Source organism: Gobius niger (assembly GCF_951799975.1).
Source record: "Gobius niger genome assembly, chromosome: 1".
Lineage (NCBI taxonomy): Eukaryota > Metazoa > Chordata > Actinopteri > Gobiiformes > Gobiidae > Gobius > Gobius niger.
Window position 1 is genome coordinate 6,979,677 of NC_136852.1, and position 12,744 is coordinate 6,992,420.

The following is a 12,744-nucleotide window of genomic DNA, read 5'->3' on the forward strand; positions in this document are numbered from 1 at the left end:
CTTGTCAGAACAATTAACTGAGAAAACATAATTCATTTATTTGACAGGGACCATGTACAGGAGAAACATGCTTTACACAAAACTAACTTCATCTGCAGTCCCAGAGAAAAACGTGTAAAACTTACAAAATACTGTACACTGTAATCATTGTAAACATTTACATTAAAAGCAATTCATTTTCAGACAATACAAATACTTAAATGAGGCATGTTAAGGAAAATCAACTTTTTAGAGCTCTTGAGTAACCTTTGACTCGTTCATATATCATGGCAGCTCAAAAGCGTATACTTAAATACAGTACAATTTAAATGAGCTGTAAAAAGCACATTGCCCTCGCTTTCATGTATATATATATATATATACGTATAAAACTCTCTGATCTAACACTAATGGCTCTAGTAAAAGTGCCCTCTGGCCTAAGCACCAGCGCGGTCCATCATAAACTTGCGGCTGAACTCGTAGGCCATGAACAGAGCTCCGTTGGCGGGGAAGGTTCGTATCATGGTGGGGGTCAGGCCGGAGTACAGCGCCGCTGCACCTGCAGATACAACAACATCAGGCAACGTAATGCAATATCCTCAAACAAAACTATACGCTTGTTTTCAGTTTGACACAAGCAAGCAAAAAGTATATATCAGTGATTGAGTCCCATAGCTTAGTAAGGTAGTCTTAAAGGAACAGGCCACCGTTTTTCCATACTGAGATATGTTCTTGCCTGAGCTTAGACGAGTTGATGTGTACCTGTCTGGTCTTTGTGTGTCACGCAAAACGACCAAAGATGTTGTTAGCATTTGGCCTCTCCCAATGTATTCCTATAGCTCCAAACAGGGGTGAAGTTGGAAGCGACCACGCTCTTCCACCGGCACAAAGACCAGACAGGTACGTATCAACTCGTCTAAGCTCAGGCAAGAACATATCTCAGTCTGGAAAAACGGTGGCCTGTTCCTTTAAGCAGGTTTTGTACATATTTCATTTATTGAAGGAAAAATCCTATTTTGTATATAATCAATCACAAATATAAGGAAGCGTTTTCTGTCATTTCATGTTTACATTTACATGAATAAGGCACTTTGAGCATCGTAATTGCCAGGTTTCAATTTATGGTTGTAATTTGCTGATTCATTTTTTGAATAGGCTATTTTAACCTGTTACCTGCCATTTTAGGGTTAGGGTTTGTAATTGTGCATATCCAAATCTCAAAGCGTATTGACTGGAGAGCTTACAGCCTATATGTGTCAGTGTGATGCCAAGACCTTCTAGTTTCTAAAACTATGTGTAAGATCTGTGTGAGTGAAACACAACTTACATCATATTTCGCCGCTCCTAACCCTAATCATAACCCTATTGTTATGTACAAGACCAGGAAGTTTTGAGTATTTACTAAAGTAGAGATATTGTTGCAAGAATATAAAGAAAACTTGCTGTCTGGATAACAGCGTTTTCTCGGTCGCCTTTCGTGCTACACATGGAAACCAAACATTTTCTGGAAATCTTCGCATTGCCAACATGACAAAACATCACAAAAGGTTGACTTTGGTTTTTGATCTTTTCACTCTGACATTATAACGAAGGCACTAAGGGAGAAAAAGAGCTAAAAGAGCTTAATAAACTGGGGTGAAAGTTTTTTCTTTTCTAAAATATGAAATCAAAATGTTTAAAAACAACAGCTGGATGATTGGACAAGAAAAAGCAGATTCCCTGTGATGATTAACCATTTGCACAGAGAGACAGATAATAGATCATGCCATAATATGATTCAGTGTTTCTAAGTTTGAAGCAGCTTGAACACAGACACTTTCCCTTCTCATTCCTCCCATAACTCAGCTTCTGTCAGGCTCTGAGTGAGTAACACATCAATAATGTAAACTTGTAAAGACTGCACATGGCCTTTCTTGTTACAAATATAAATATACTAAGTTCAAACGAATAGGGATGATATCTTTTGTGCATTTTCACCCTGTGTGAGTCTGAATCTTACCCTCTTGCCGCACGATGGCCCTGAACGTCTTCATGAAGCCCTCCTGTCGACCGGCCAGGGAGTAAACCTGGATCCTGGACTTGACACAGTCGATGGGGAAAACCACGAGCCACAGACAGGCGCCTCCGAAACCTCCGCTGAACATGAGCGGCAGCATCCCTGGACGACACGGCACACACAGAGGTCAGCAGGAAAAAAAGTGCAATAACCTGAGATGAGGTGTGATGAAGAGGAGAAGTGAAACTAAAATCATAGTGAGTAAGAGGTCACAATATTCAAAGCAAGACACTCGATTTTGCACATTTAATAGATACCACCGGCATTGTGTCTTACTGGGGGGCGTGGCCTAGTCGAGGGGGAAGGAAGTTCATGGGAATCACAATTAATCACTCTTCTAGACATATTCTGGCGGACTGTAAGCATATTTCGCACACACAAATGTAGTCGAGTCAAAATCAGGCCCCCTGTGAATGTTTAGTCTCATTCTCGCAGTAGAAAATTAAGCCGGTGGTCCAGTAGAAGGAAAAACAGACATGCTAACGTTACAGTTCATGTTCTGATCCTGTTCATGTTTCTGTATCTTTATTTGTCAGAAATTACAAACATAATTCAGCATTTGTTAAAGGAATAGGCCACCGTTTTTACTTACTGAGATATGTTCTTCCCTTAGCTTTGACGAGTTCTTTAGGACCTGTCTGATCTTCACCCGTGCCTTCAGTCACGTAAACACAGCGCAGACGCCGTTAGCATTTAGCCTCTCCCTCTCTCCACTATAGCTCCAAAACAGGTCAAGATAGAAGCTACCAAGCTCTTCCACGTTTTCCCTATTTAAATATGGTTACGTGAAGTGTTAAACTACAAAGTATAATTACACAAAATTAAACAATGTGGATTTTCTAAGCGGATAAAAGGGGGAACTATATTGTAAGGCATAATAATACCAGGAGTAATGTGGCATCTGCACAGTAAAGTGAAGATTACTGCGCGGATTTCGAACTACTCCTGGTATTATTACGCCTTACAATATAGTTCCCCCTTTTATCCGCTTAGAAAATCCACATTGTTTAATTTTGTGTAATTATACTTTGTAGTGGAACACTTCACGTAACCATATTTAAATAGGGAAAACGTGGAAGAGCTTGGTAGCTTCTATCTTGACCTGTTTTGGAGCTACAGTGGAGAGGGGGAGAGGCTAAATGCTAACGCCGTCTGCGCTGTGTTTACGTGAGTGAAGGCACGGGGGAAGATCAGACAGGTCCTAAAGAACTCGTCAAAGCTAAGGTAAGAACATATCTCAGTATGTAAAAACGGTGGCCTATTCCTTTAAAGCAGTGGTGAAAGAGTTCCCCTTTACTTTGCGACAACTTATGTGTTGTAATCAGTCTAGCTTTACCCAGATGTAAAAGCCTCTTGAAAAAAGTGTCAAAATGTGACCAAAACGCAACCAAAATGTGATGAAAACACAACAAAAAGCTACAAAAAAGTGACACAAAAAGTGATGGAAAAATGTGACGAAAATGCAACATAAAAGCCACAAAAAGCAATGAAAATGTGACAAAAATGTGATGGGGGAAAAAACGTCAAAAAGGTGACGACAATGCAGCAAGGAAAAAAAAAATATTTAGAATAATTTCGCCTTAGCTTTCAAATCGGCCGTTACACTGGTCTTTAGGCTGCAAGCTCCAGTCCAGAAGCTTTTAGATTTGGGTAAAGCCGAACTGGAGAAAATGCACTCTGTATTATTGTAATTATCCATCCATGTTTTAGGTTTGTGACAAAGAGCATCTGTAATCTTGGTGCCAAGGCCGTGGGAACACAGGGTGCTGAGGGCGCTGCAGCACCCCCTGGTGGATAGTTTGTGAACTGCAGGCAATATAAACCCCTTAAATCCCACCTGAACCGAGCACATTTTCTCCAGCTTCACCCCAGTCCAAAAGCTTCTGGAAAAAAGTTGTGAAAATAGCAACAAAACTGAGACTAAAACAAGGATGAAAATGTGAAAAAAGTGAGAAAACATTGACGAAAAAGTGACAAAAATTTTACAAAAAATGACAAAAATGGACAAAAAATTGACAAAAAAGTGAGAAAAAATGGACGAAAAATGGAGAAAAAATGGACGAAAAATGGAGAAAAAATGGAGGAAAAGTGACAAAAAAAATTAAAAAATTTGACAAAAATGAGATGACTGCCCAACAAAAAAAGTGATGAAAAAAAATCTGATGTGAGGAAAAAGATCAATTTAGTTTTGTAGGTCTTTCAAATGAGGTGTTCCACTGGCCTACAGGATTTGGGTAAAGCTGAACTGGAGAAAATGCTCTCGGTTCAGGCGGGAGTTAAGAAGTTAATTAATAGGATTTATGCACAGAAAAAGTATTTTGGGGGTAAATTTTGTCCCTCAGCGCCCCCTAACTCAAATATCTTCCCACGGCTCTGCTTGGTGCCTTCTTAAAGAGGGTTCTCCCACTGTATCAGTGAAGTATGTTGCTTTGTTTAGTTTTGTATATTTTCTTATAAAGACTAAAAAAGAAGTTCCAGCACAACATCAAATGTATTTATATTACAACGTTTCGACCAGACAGGGTCTTCCTCAGGCAAATAATTGTACTTGTATATTATCTCGTCTGACAGTAAGACATGTTTAAGTCCATACCACGTATATGGTGAAGAGCAAAATAATAAATGATGATGATGGTTAAAGTGGGAGTTAAGGGGTTAACTGAGTATTTATTTTGGTCACTTCTTTTTACTTGTACTTGAATAGACTTTATATTTTGGCTCCTCTACCCACCTCTGCTAATCACTTGGCACCATTGGAAACAGTGGGATATCAATGACCGTGCAATGGAAAAATAAACGCCCTTTTACGCAGCTGTGTAAAGAGGAACAGATATTAAACCGAGAGTCAAATGATCGCTCTTGTTGCGCAGCTGGTGAACTTCTCCGAAAGTTTGACCACCACCCTTACTGTCTAAAGTGAGATCACCGCCTCTGGCAATGTGTTTGGCAACGAGAATCTGGTCTAAAAGCAGATCACTGAGTCATCTACAAGTGCCAGGAACCCAAAAAGAAAAGGAACAAAAGTTTTTAAGTTTTCTTATGATCAAATAGATGCTGAGTGTGAGTTACACTGGTGGCAAAGTGTGGACAGGGCTTATACAGGAGCAGCATAATGACGTGGCTAAAGAAGGAAAAATATCTGATTAGTTCATGAATTTCTTGAGAACCAAGCAGGAATGAGGGGAAATTTGGATTATCAAAAGCAAAACGCAGCAATATTTGACATGTAGTATCTGCACTTGTACTCAAGTAAGAAAATCAAGTACTTTAACCACCACTGCTTAAAGCTAGGGTACCTGATTTTTCCAAATTCCAAACTCACTTAAAGATGTTACTATCCCTCATATTGATTGTATGCACATTTCACACCCGTGTTCAGCTTTGAGCCGTGCTAAAGGGAAGCAGGGGGACTCATTTAGGTTCTACATCTGTCTTCCATCTTTCAATAAACATTTAGGTTAAAGGAACAGGCCACCGTTTTTCCATACTGAGACATGTTCTTACTTAATCTTAGACGAGTTGATGCGTAACTGTCTGGTCTTTACGCCTGCGCTCAGTCACGCAAAACAACCAAAGATCTTGTTTGCATTTAGCCTCTCCTCTTCTCCTCTATGGGGCCAAACTAAGTGTGAAGTTAGAAGCGACCTAGCTTTTCCACGTTTCCCCTTTTCCCCCTATTACCGCGCAGCAATATCTTCACTTTACTGAGCAGATGTCGATGTTATTACGCCTTACAATATAGTTCCCCTTTTTATCTGCTGAGAAAATCTACATGTTTAAATAAGAAAAACATGGAAGAGCTTGGTTGCTTCTAACTTCACTCCTGTTTGGCCCCATAGAGGAGAGGAGGAGAGGCTAAATGCTAACAACATCTTTGATCTTTTTGCGTGACTGAGCGCACGCACAAAGACCAGACATGTACGCATCAACTCGTCTAAGCTCAGGTAAGAACATATCTCAGTATGGAAAAAACGGTGGCCTGTTCCTTTAAGACAGTGCAACACGGTCTGTTTTTGGCTGTGTTTACCACATACTCTGAGGTGGTAAAAACAAATATACTCTACAACAACAAACAGTAAATATCATTATAAAAATCATTGAATTGGATTAAAAAACTGGATTGGATTGGATTAAATCGAACTTTCTTAGGAAATAATGGCGTTGCTTGACTAAACAGTATTTACTGCATAGATTTGTCTGAAGTACAGAAATGATGTTCACAACTCTTTCAACTGTAGTTTTGGGAAACGTTGCTTGGTTACATAATTACTCGTGGTGAAAGTACTGAAGTATTTGCTCTAAAAAATACTTCATATAATATACTTCATTTTCATTGACAGTACCCTTGCAATACAGTACAAGGTTTAAAATGGGACAAAATATGTAGAAGTATAGTGGGGTAGAAAGTATTATTTTTCATCTTTTATCAAATGTAGTGGAGTAAAATGAATGAATTCCCAACAAAAATACTACTCAAGTAAAATACAGCTCCTACTTGAGTAAATGTACTTTGTTTTCTGTATGATCTGCTACATACCTATGCCCTCCTTGTCCGTGCCCATGTGTTTAGCGAACGTGGATCGGCACAGCTCGTAGGCGCCGAAGAAGCAGAAGTACCCGGGAATCTCCCTGACGATGGTGGAGGAGAGGCCCGCGTAGAGCCCCAGAGGCCCGTGCTTCTGCAGGACGGACCTGACCACCGTCCACGCCGTGCTGCAGCAGAGGGACAACGTGACACCGAGGTGGACTTCAGAAAACAGACATTCTGAGTTTGTTCTCCCGCAGGTGCTCACCTCTTCTGTCCCGCGGCGATCTTCCCAGCCGCCTCCATCTCGTGCATGGCCTGCAGGCGGCACTTGACCAGCTCTGTGGGGGTGATGGCCGTGGCAGAGAAGATAGAGGCCAGGGAACCGGCACTGGCCTTTTGGAGATCACTGTAATGAAGAGGAAAAGTCTGTCATGACCTGTGGACCTAAGGGTGAGTCCACATTCACCAAGGGTATGAGTCAAACACATGCAAATTGTACAATACCATCCTCTATAGAGATTGGTGCACGGACAGTATAAACGCTAACAATTTGTACTTTAAGACAGCTGCAATGGAACAAGGAGATACAACCAAATTAGTCCAGTGCTCAGATCTCTGCACTGGCGCCCAGAGGATAGACTTTAAAACAGTTCAGCTCTGAGAACTCCCTCAGGTTCTCAGGGCTGAACTGTTTTAAAGTCTATCCTCCTGCTGGTCCCAGAGTCAGGACTAAACACAAGAGGCTGTGTTTCAGGTTTGCACTGCTCAAATCTGGAACAGTCTTGAAGATGACAGGCTTCAAGTCTGACAAGGCTCAAATTCAGGCTGAAAACTGATCATTTCTGCCTTCTTGTAATGGTATGCAACTGTGAAGCACTTTGAATTGCTTTATGTATGAATTGTGCTCCACAAATAAAGTTGGCGAGGCAAAAGCAAATGTAATTGTACTGCACATTTCATGTACAAGACAACTCAATACGAAATACAATAAAAATCATAAAAAAGAAAAAAATCAGTACCATTTTATGAATATATATATACTGTATATGCGTAAATGTATATTAAAATTAGTTAAAATAGGTTCAATTGTCATAGCCAGCAGTAAATAAATGCGTTTTCAACATAGACTTAAACATAGTCGGGGTTGAGGCCTGTCTCACGTCCTCACTGAGGCTGTTCCAGACCTTTGCTGCATGAACCTGAAACGCAGCCTCACCGTGTTTAGTCGTGACTCTGGGAACCACCAGGAGACCCCTCCCTGAGGATCTCAGGGCCTGAGGTGGTTCATGCAGCTGTAACACGTCAAAAATATTCCTCGGTGCCTGACCATGAAGGGACTTCAGCACTGAAGAGACCGGAGCATTTGGAGCTATTATGGACTTATATCCTGGTTCTGGCCAGGACTTGAGCTGCAGAGTTCTGGATGTACTGCAGCTCTAACAGCTTGTGTAGACAGGCCAGTGAGCAGACGTTACAATAGTCTAGACAAATGCATGAATTATTTATTTATTTATTTATTTGAGCATACATTTTGCTCAAAAGGAGTAGGCTGAAGCAAAAGCTTATGAGCGCCTACCCCCAACTCAAAATGATGAACTTTTAATTTCTCATAGTATAATCAGTGTAAACAAAACAACGACAAGGAACAATAGCAAAGAAAACAAAACAAAAAATGAAGAACTCGTTTCCTTTCAGTACAGCTTTTTGACTCACAACCACTGTTTGAACTATTCACATAATAACAGAACCAAACACTATTACACTATTACTATTTCCTGCAAGATCGCTACAAAGCACGTCTCTCCAGGTTCGGTTTAGACACTATGTTTTTTATTTTAGCAATGTTTTTTAGATGGTAATAGCCATAAGTGCTTTGACATTTTGATCCATTGACCACATCTCCTCTGAGCCGAAACCTTTTCAGTTTCATAATGATTGTTGAGTGTTGAGAAATGGGTTTTGAAATAATCAGTTTTGTTTTTAGTCACCGGATGATCAGTTGTTCTGCTCAGTTCGTTCTCATTCCTGTGAATATGATGAAATTCACCACAAAAACATCTTGTTTCGCAGTTCCAGGTATAGTGTAACATTAAAACCAGCCCAGAAGTATTTAGTCATGACTAAAATGCCTGGAAACCTCTGTGTTAAAGGAAGTCATGTCCAGGTCATGTTTGCTGTGACACAACAAACATGGCACAATCGTTATTCTCTAACACTGTACTATTATATATATAGTACAAGGTTGTGAGCGAGTCACACTTTTATTCCTCTTTTCCTATTTCACATAAAACATAGAAATGTCTTCTTTTCACTTGTGTAAAACGACTTGTGGACATTGTCCCATCAAACTATGTAATAAATAATAAACATGAAAACTGGTTATATCTATTTCAAATCATGCAAAATTTACTTTTTTGAGCTTTAACTTTTTTCAACATTGTTTCCTTGTTAAAAAAAACACGCAAATTATTTTTCGCATCTAAAATTTGCATAATCCATCCCTGGGCCCAGTCTGAGCCGCTCTGCACTCAAATTTAAATGACACTTTAGGGTTAGGGTTAGCAATTATTTACATTCAAATCTCAAATCTTATTGACTAGAGAGCTTACCGGCTATATGCCAGTGTGACACCTAATTTGAAAGCCAAGACCTTCTAGTTTCTAAAAATATATGTGAGATCTGTGTGAGTGAAACACAATTGACGTTACATTTGCTGTTTTTAACCCTAATCATATCCTGATTAGGGTTAACTAACCCAGCCAGGTTAACCTCTTACCCCCCGCCTTTACCGAGCGCATTGTCTCCAGTTTAACTTCACCCAAATCATTGTTGTGTGTTCATCACGTTCTTGTCACTTTTTGTCGCTCTGTTGTCACTTTTTTGTTGTGTTATTGTTGCCTGTCTGGCACATTTTTATCACTCTTTAGTTTCTGCTTTTTTGTTGTTTTTGTCACTTTTTTGTGGCTCTTTGCCGTTACTTTTTTGTTGTGTTTTCATCACGTTTTTGTCACTTTTCTATTATGTAGATGTGACTTTTCCGGCGTGTTTTTGTCGCTCTTTAGTACATGCTTTGTTGTTGTTTTTGTCACTTTTTTTTGTCACTTTTCTATTATGTAAATGTGATGTTTTTGTTGCTCTTTTGTCACATTTTTGTTGCGTTTTCATCCTTCCTATTTCCGCCCTTTTTCAAGAAGCTTTTAGATTTGGGTAATGCCAAACTGGAGACGGTGTGCTCGGTTCAGGTTAAGGTTAAGAGGTTAACACAACACCACTGATTTGCTAGCATGCCTTCGGCTTAAAATGATGGCTTGTATTTTGCATTTACAATGGGAAATCCCCCATTCTGCCTGCAGAGGGCGATCCAAACAACACAAGAGCTGCCTTTAACCACCTTCTCTACACACATGTATTTAATAAAATGTGAAATATTACTGCAGAGATGCTCAAAAGCTTTATACGCCTTACCTTAGCTCCGCCCCCCTCTGCATGCCGGACAGGAGGCGCACCACGTCCTGGCACAGGCCGTAGCTGAGGAAGAGCACGGCGTTCTCCGTGATGTTGGCCACCAGAGCCGGAGTGGTGCCTTTGTAGAGCGCGTGGAGTCCTCCCGACCTGCAGGTGGAGACGAAGCAGTGCGTGAAGCCGCGGTACAGCGACGGGAAGGTCTGCATCTTCACTTTGGTCGTGTCGAACGGCTGTCCGCTCAGCACACAGGCCGTCCCACCTGGAGACAGGAGAGGAGGGGCAGGTTAGATATAGTGCTCTACAGTGGGGGGGATGGTAAGATGAAAAGGGGCATATTTCATAGTCCATATTAAGCTTTGAGTCAGCCGACACTTTGACATTTATCCAAATCTCTTTCCAATATAGGATGACACAGTGGGTATAAACATTCAAAATGATTATGCAAATTGTATTTCAGTGTCATAAAGGTAAAAAATATATGAAACTTATGGATGGTATTGTGTCTTTGAATAACTGACATCAATCTCAGATGCCTGTGATGAGTGGTTCTCAGGTTAAGAAGGTTAAAAATTATTAATTATTAATTATATTATTATTAAGCAGACCATCATTTTCAAGCAATATGGGAAAGAAAAAGGATCTCTCTGCTGATGAAAAGTCAGTTAAGTTATAGTCTAACATTAAAAACAGCAAAGAAGTATTTAGTCATGACTAAATGCCTGGAAACCTCTGTGTTAAAGGAAGTCATGTCCAGGTCATGTTATCACAACAGGTCAAGGCCAGTTAAGGGCAAAAACACTGAAAAAGGACATTCCACATTATTAAGCAGACCACCATTTTCAAGCAATATGGGAAAGAAAAAGGATCTCTCTGCCGATGAAAAGTGTGAAATAGTTGAATGCCTTGGACGAGGTATGAAAACCTTCAATATTTCATGAAAGATTAAGCTTAATCATCGTACTGATAAGAGATTTGTGGCTGATTCAGAGCACACACGGGTTTCTGCCAGACAAATACATCAGATTAAGAGAACAGCTGCTACAAAGCAACAAACAAGTATATGAAGCTCAAAAGAAAAACCAAAAACCAAGGCACTCCTCCCACATCATTATTCTCTATTTACATTTAAAAAGCCTTTATTGTGCTGGGCTGATGAATCTTAAAATCTTTAAAACATATTGCTGGTTTCATCCACGCGTATCGGTTCCAAACAAGGCTATGTCCTTTGACCTTTTTTTCAGGTATTTGAAGCTGCTGGTGCCTCTGGAGTCTCCCGAACATCAAGGTGTTGGCCCTCCAGAGGCTGCAGTTGTGCATAAACCTTCTATCCGGCCTCCCCTAAACTGTTAAGTGAAGCTCATGAACAGAAACGGCTGCAGTGGCTCAGAAATATGAAGATAAACAGTCTTATTCACTGATGAGTGAGAGCCACCATGTCCCAACAAGGCTGTGACGTCAGTAGGGAGGGGGCGGAGTCATATTTTGGCCTGGAGTCATGGGGAAAGAGCTGGTGTTACAGTTTAGTTTGTAGTTTAAAATATGAAATGGTACCTATGGCTCCGGCGGAGAAGTCGATGATGGCTTGGATCACAGGATTGGTGGCCATGGTGTCTCCAAATGTGCTGTTCATAGACAATAATATGGAGAACAAAAGTTAAATAGATTGAGCTAAAGAGTGATCAAGACATTTACAGAGAACAAAAAGTCAAATGGTCGGCCCTGGGCATCTGCTTGAGGAGATACACTACAACATCTCAGATTTTGGGCATAACTTTGTAACAGAAAGTGACATGTGTTAGAAACTAGAACTGTCAAGCTTTCAGACGACCCTTTCCTGGTCCTTCTCCGCCTCCGGGAGCCGTGTCACATCGCGGAAAAAATTAGAAAATGTATATCAGAAATAGATGTTCCTCTTCAGATTGTGCGCACAATTGTTGATTGCACATGTTCTGCTTTTTTTTAATGAAGATAATCATTACAAAATAAAATAAAACTAGCCTCTTCCATATAAAAATCCAAAGTGTATCCAAAAGGACTGGGATAGAAAAACATGAAAGACAACGACAAATAAAACGCCAAGGTTCAATCACAGTCACTATTTGTGTTGTAGATCAGTGGTTCTCAAAGTGGGGGGTTGCGAGGCCTTATGGGTGGTGGTCCCCAGATGACTTCAAGATGAAATCAAAAGAAAAATACTACTGTTTTAGCATATTTTTCAGTGTTAAACGGCGTATAATTTGTGAAATCCTTTCTAATATCAAAATAAACAGTTTACATACACATTAACTTGATTAAGTTGCCCGAAAGTAGCAAAAGACGCAATAACTTTATGTAATGGGGGTCCCGAGTTGTTTACGTGTCAATTTTTGGGGTCCCAGCCAAAAAAGTTTGGGAACCCCTGTTGTAGATCAGCTTTACTAAACTGTCAGAGCAAATTCACAGCTACAACTGCTCTCCTTTTATGTTAGATTATACTATAATAATTGAACACCAGCAACAGCCAAAACTGCATTTCTAATCTACTGTAAATTATCTATTTATTTTGCTGTGCATGTTTATAGCAGTACTTGCATGTTTATGGCAGTACTTGCAATATTACAATTTCCTTCGGGATCAATAAAGTTTCGTTAATAATTGACTTTCTAATTCACAAACGCCCAGAGCTTAAAGCTAGAGCTGGGAAAACAACAGCAACGTTTCTTCCTATTGAACTGAT

General features: G+C 40.1%; 1 protein-coding gene across 1 annotated transcript; it reads right to left on the reverse strand.

Moving 5' to 3' along the window:
* Positions 1-403: 403 nt before the first annotated feature.
* On the reverse strand, positions 404-11,646 carry slc25a15a (solute carrier family 25 member 15a). Its single transcript, XM_079574934.1, has 6 exons — positions 11,580-11,646; positions 10,029-10,287; positions 6,829-6,969; positions 6,573-6,748; positions 1,979-2,137; positions 404-538 (listed from the first exon to the last, which is right to left on the reverse strand). Exons 1-6 carry the CDS (start codon positions 11,632-11,634, stop codon positions 417-419), a joined length of 912 nt encoding a protein of 303 aa, XP_079431060.1. The 5' UTR covers positions 11,635-11,646; the 3' UTR covers positions 404-416.
* Positions 11,647-12,744: the final 1,098 nt, after the last annotated feature.

Coding starts and splice junctions, on each gene's coding strand:
- slc25a15a (XM_079574934.1), bottom strand. CDS start 11,634: ATGGCCACCAATCCTGTGATCCAAGCCATCATCGACTTCTCCGCCGGA. Junction 2,138..6,572: donor CACGGACAAGGAGGGCATAG/GTATGTAGCAGA, acceptor CGTGTCGTCCAG/GGATGCTGCCGCTCATGTTC. Junction 539..1,978: donor GGCCATCGTGCGGCAAGAGG/GTAAGATTCAGA, acceptor TTGTATCTGCAG/GTGCAGCGGCGCTGTACTCC.